This window comes from Trachymyrmex septentrionalis, unplaced genomic scaffold (assembly GCF_001594115.1).
Source record: "Trachymyrmex septentrionalis isolate Tsep2-gDNA-1 unplaced genomic scaffold, Tsep1.0 scaffold19, whole genome shotgun sequence".
Taxonomy (NCBI): Eukaryota; Metazoa; Arthropoda; class Insecta; order Hymenoptera; family Formicidae; genus Trachymyrmex; species Trachymyrmex septentrionalis.
In genome coordinates, this window is record NW_017305071.1 from 4,083,874 (window position 1) to 4,089,558 (window position 5,685).

Consider the following 5,685-nt stretch of genomic DNA (forward strand, 5'->3'; position numbering starts at 1 on the left):
AAAATTAACTCACAAATTTCCAACGTTTTTGCGTTTATTTTATATAAATTTTTTGAGAATCAGTTTATAATTAATTATTTTGCCTATCATTTATTCTTTATATTTAATTAAAATTTTTTATATTTTAAATAAGACTTAAAATAAGAAATTTATAAAGCAATTTAAATTTTCTAATCTTCATTTATTATAACTTTATCTTAATAATTTTATTAATTATATATCTATTTTTATAGTTAACTTTTTTTAATTTTTACATATTTAAACTTTAGTTACACGAGACATAAAACAAAACATCCGTGATTATGAGTAATTTGATACGTTAACAATCGACCTCCTCTTTTGCAAATCGAGGACGGGATTGCGAGATAGTTGCGAAACTGGGCGTCTCATTGTTTCATTCTTATGTGTCTCGTTTCCTCTTGTGACCATTCCCACCGAGCATCGTGATAATTTTATCCAACAAACGTCCGTTTTTGTCCTCTCCGTCGTTGCCTTCGCTTGCGTAAGAGCACCCAGTGAAAATCCTTGGAAAGCGTCGGTCGTTTAATACAATATTTTTTATATTCTATATGTTTGTGTCCAAATACATAGATTCAAGAAACTGCTGTTTTCTATATTAATCAACAGTTCTTGTTTTGAATTAAAAGAGAGGAGAGAGCACCGAGTAATATTTTTAATCTTTTAATTTCAAAAGTTGAAAGATGTCTGCCTTTTACAATTTGTACAATTAATATGCATTATGAATGAGTGTTATATAATATACAGTAATAAAAATATATCCATCTTGTTTTTTAAACGGAAACGAATACATTAACATTCTAAGAAAGGATTTTTCTAACTTGTGTACAGTGAAATATGTTTCTTTTGATTCTGCAATCAGAATAAAGCGATGTTGAACAAAAAAATTGTCCGATCATTCTTGAAACATCTCGAATTTCTTTAGTCGCGAATTCCCGTTGGAATTGGAATGTTAGGATTTCTTAATGATTAGGATCGGAGTAGTGATTTATAGAAATTCCTACTGGACCACGAGAAAACAAATGAAAGATGGCAAGAAATGAGTCATTAATTCATTATATCTTTCTACGATTGTTATTAGTATATTAAAATCGTCGTATCAATACATAATACTAACAAATATTATAAGTGTTCTACAAATTGCTCGACATGTAAATAGACAATACAAACAACAACAAAGTGTTGTAGTACGTTGAAATTATTCAGCCAATGTAAAGTCATTTTTTTCTTTAAGTAGGCAATGTTCTTCTAACAGTTAGGACTGTAAATCTCCTTTCCTCCTATATTATTGTATTATATCTGTAAATTATATAAGTATATATTATTATGTTGACGCGACACGATTTGTATGAGAAGTAGGCACCTCGTGCGACTCATCGAGAGTGTGTGTTTCGCCTTTATTTTCACCGTCTCATCGCGTGAAGCTGATCGGCTGGACACTCGGGGAGGGAAAGAAACCGTGAAGGCCTTGTCTCGAGGCCGCTCATGCACGCGAAATAAACGTTGCAGTTAACGGTAGCGGTTCGAGATAACGGAAAAGATAGACGCCACGTGCTTGTGTGAATATCTCACCTTAGGATATATCACGATAATTATAATCGCGATATCCTGAGGCGTGCGATTCACGATAGAATCGGTTTGATTTTCTGATTATTATTCGAAACTAAGATAGAAGAGTTTTTCTTTGGAAAGAAATTAAGTAATTAAATATAATTAGATTATAAATTAAAAAATTTAAACTGAAATAAACATAAAGCTTGAATAGCATAATATATTATTATAATTTTTCATTAAAATATTCGATATTAAAATAATAAAATTCAACATTCAATTAAATTATCTTGCATTTAAAAAAATTTTTATATATGTATATATAATATTATATATATAATACATATATAATATATTATGTATACGTATGTTATACATATATAATTGTATATTATATATATTAATTCTTTTAGAGGACATGACAAATGTAATTACCTATTCTTCTTTTTCTAGTAGTTAAAAATAAATTTTTTTTGAATGAATTTTTCTTCCTGCGTGCAAATGAAATTTTTGCTGAATGGATTTTCTTCCTAATTAACGAGCAAAATTTTACTCGTATTCCGTGACGATCTCATTTTCTTCGGAACAGAATTTCACTTCCCCTCTCTTTCTTAGTGAGATACCTGTTCTTCGATCATAAAAGAACGTAAGCTGAAGCGTCGACGACATCAACTATTAATTAGTCTTGCACCGTCTAGCCTGGCAAAGTTGTTTTATCCACAGAAAATTTGTACTTAATGAAATAGGCAAGTTTTTCAAACACGCATGTGATATTGATTTGTAGTATGATTTATACGGAGGGTTTGACAGAATACGAGATAAAAATTCTTGTAAATAATTTATAGGGATATATTTCATTTTCATCCCATCAAATTTTATGACAACTCTTAATTATATTTTAATATTTAGTTAAACTGTTGTAGATGCTTTCTATTCACTTATTCATCTTTATATTTATTTTGCTGGTTTCTTTTTACCTACTTACCTACTTTTGCTATTTTAAATAAATATAATAATTATTATTATCTATTAAATGATTATTTTCTTATATTGCGTATTATCAACATATAGAAACAGGTTGACGAGAACAATATTTTTAATAAGAATTTTGAGGTTACCGAGGTAAGATATTTACTAACTCACTTACCGAAATAATAATATAAGAATTACATTTGCATTTACTCATAATTTAGATCGAATTTAGATTTAGATTGAAGGCATTTAAATTGAAGATCTTGTTGTTTCTATTAATTTACGTTATTCATATATGAATGATCCTAATGAGGACTAAACAGGAAATGAGATCATCAGCTAGTACACAATACTATTACTCCCAAGGAAATATAAACAATCATAGTAGTCGAAGCGTTAAGCATGAGATAATGGCTTCAATATATAATAAATCGTCGAGTATGACGATTCTTATTATTATTATTAAGGACGTGTGCAACCGTCTCCTAAGTCACGTGAAGGGATTCCTGCGGATGCATTTTACGACGGTATTATCAGGCCATTATCAGTTCTAGAACTCCCGATAGACGAAACCAGGTGTGTTCCTCCAGGTAGAACCTTCCTATGCGGCCGCAGAGATCGGTCGGGGATGGAGAGTGGGGCGCTCATATAAGACACCAAGCAAACGCCTCTCCCAGTGACCAGTCTCGACACGAAAACTCATCAGCCGAGCTTCCTCGGCTCCCACACGACAACGCAGAGAAAGAGAGAGTATATACCCTAAGCATAAACCGGAATATTTTGCCGACTAGGGATTGACATTTCGCGTTATCATACGTCATTTCTCAGGATGTCGCAGCAGATACTTCCGCTCGTCCTGGTGCTCTTGGCTGCGCAGGGTGAGTCTTTCCGCTTCTTCTTCTTCTTCTTCTTTTTCTTTTCTGTCTTCCTCTCCTCTGTCTTCCGACTTCTCTTTCGCTTGATTATTCTTTACCTTATCTTTGAGGTTCTTACTCTCTGATTGATTCAATGGACCGCGTAGATTAATATTGTTAATTTATTTATAAGTAAATATATTAAACATATATTTGTCTACATTTACATTAATTAAAACATTTTTAATATTATTAATATTAAAGTTGAATTACAATAATTTTTTAAATTTTATTATACATTACCATTAATAAAAAGGAAATATTGATAAAGTTATTAAAAAATTACAGATATTTCATTAAATGTTTCTATTTTTTTGTTGTTAATAAAAGAGGACCTTTTTCATAACAATTTAATATTTTGATAAATTTAGCATACTTATATATAGATATTGAATTAAATGTTTATATTTTTCTTGTTTTTTTGTAAATATAATTTTTTATGTTTTAAAAATTTTTTTTACGTTTTTATAATTTTGTAAATTTTGTTAATTATTAACAAATATTTCTAATGTAACACATATTTCTAATGATATTATTCAAATTAATTATTTAAATTTTATTTAAAAAATGTAATAATTACATTTTATTTTACATAATTTTATTCTGTTTTCAATAACATTATTAATGAAAAATTAATAATTACAGATTTAATAAATTAATTAATCTGAAACTTAATTTCGCTTATTTTAACTTTAATTAATTTTTAATTATTGAAAATTGTAATTAATAATAATTTATTCTGACAATAAGATTATTATATAAATTTTAACAATTTTTAATATTTAAACGTCATTTATTTATCTCTTTCATCTTAATAATATAAAAACAAATTTTTAGCAATATTTGTTTAAATTGAACCACAGAAACATCTGACATTTTTAGAAGCCGATCGCCTTTGATCTTGACTTGATCTATCGACCGTTTAGCTTTCACTTTCGAGATAAGTACGTTCGCCTGGCTATTTTTATAAATAATAAGAGTCGATCAATAAAACCAAGACATGTTGAGCGAGGTGCGAAAACGGTGAAATTTCCACGCAGCCATCGTCATTTTAGTGAAACTAAAAAACCATGCGAATCGTTCTACTTTCTTTTGTGAATCCTCGATAATCGCAGACGTTATATTGATTAAAGGCGATCGTCTTATGTCCTTCACGAGATCGATGATTCATGAAAGCGACCTATTTCGTTTTCTTATTGCAGTTGATTATCGTATCGTTCTATCGATATGTATGATTAACTAGTAGTAATTTATCATTTTCGCATTAAGTGAAAAATATTATAGGTTTTTTATCAAATGAATAGGAATTGTCATTTATTCATAATTTGCCAATTAGACTCTCTCTTTCTCTTTCTTCCTTGTTTTGTTTTCTTCTTCCATCGATTTTAACGTTTGCAGATATGCGAATTAAATTAATCACTGAATAATTTAATATATTGAATTATAATAATTCTGTATTTCTTTGTCAGCAATTTTTTGATGTTGAAGGAAATGAGGGAATCGATTAATTTTACATAATAAAACTGCATATTATATGTATAATTATCAATTACATAAAAATTATAATGATACAATAACTTTTAAGAATAATATCTTATTAAATTAGTTCCATGTTCGCGAAAGTAGTGAAAACTAATGAACAATTTCATGTGACAAAATTACATAAATACAAATCTAATAAAGGAGAACAATGTCGTGAAGTTAGATAATGAGCCCGAGAACAATTTTCATTGCACAATTCTCGCGACATTCGAGGTGCAGAATCTGTAGTAAACAGCGGTCCATTGCTCCGCAATTATTACACGCATCTTCGTAAGAACAATGGTGGCCATTCACCAGATTTCACACATCTCAAGAACTTTCTCCCGTCTGCCAGGAGTGAAAATATGAAAGTAGCTCAGCCTGCAGTTTACTCTCTTTCTCTTTCTTTCTCTCTTTCTATCTTCTTCTTTCTCTCTGTTTTTTTTTATTTCTCTCTCAATTGTTTATCGTTTTATAATTATTTAGTAAACAACTTTTTTAGTGGAAGCTACTTATTACTCACATTTTCAAGTTCAAATATTTCTAAGAAATCTTTTTTTTCTTTAAATAAGAGATGGGCTATTTTAATTAGTGTATGAATATTATCTTTATTTTTTTATTATTAAAAATTTTTTTATGATTATACAAACAGCAGTCTAATAAATATATTATAGATATAAATATATTTTAAATATAAATTTTATTTTAT

At 28.8% G+C, this 5,685-nt stretch overlaps 1 protein-coding gene across 1 annotated transcript in view; it reads left to right on the top strand.

The window, feature by feature from the left end:
- Positions 1–3,094: 3,094 nt before the first annotated feature.
- Positions 3,095–5,685, top strand: part of LOC108746845 (chondroitin proteoglycan-2-like) — a 10,216-nt gene continuing 7,625 nt past the window's right edge. The window contains exon 1 of the mRNA XM_018483866.1: positions 3,095–3,419. Within this exon, the coding sequence (XP_018339368.1) occupies positions 3,371–3,419 (49 nt within the window). The 5' untranslated portion in view covers positions 3,095–3,370. The remainder of the gene's footprint in view (positions 3,420–5,685) is intronic.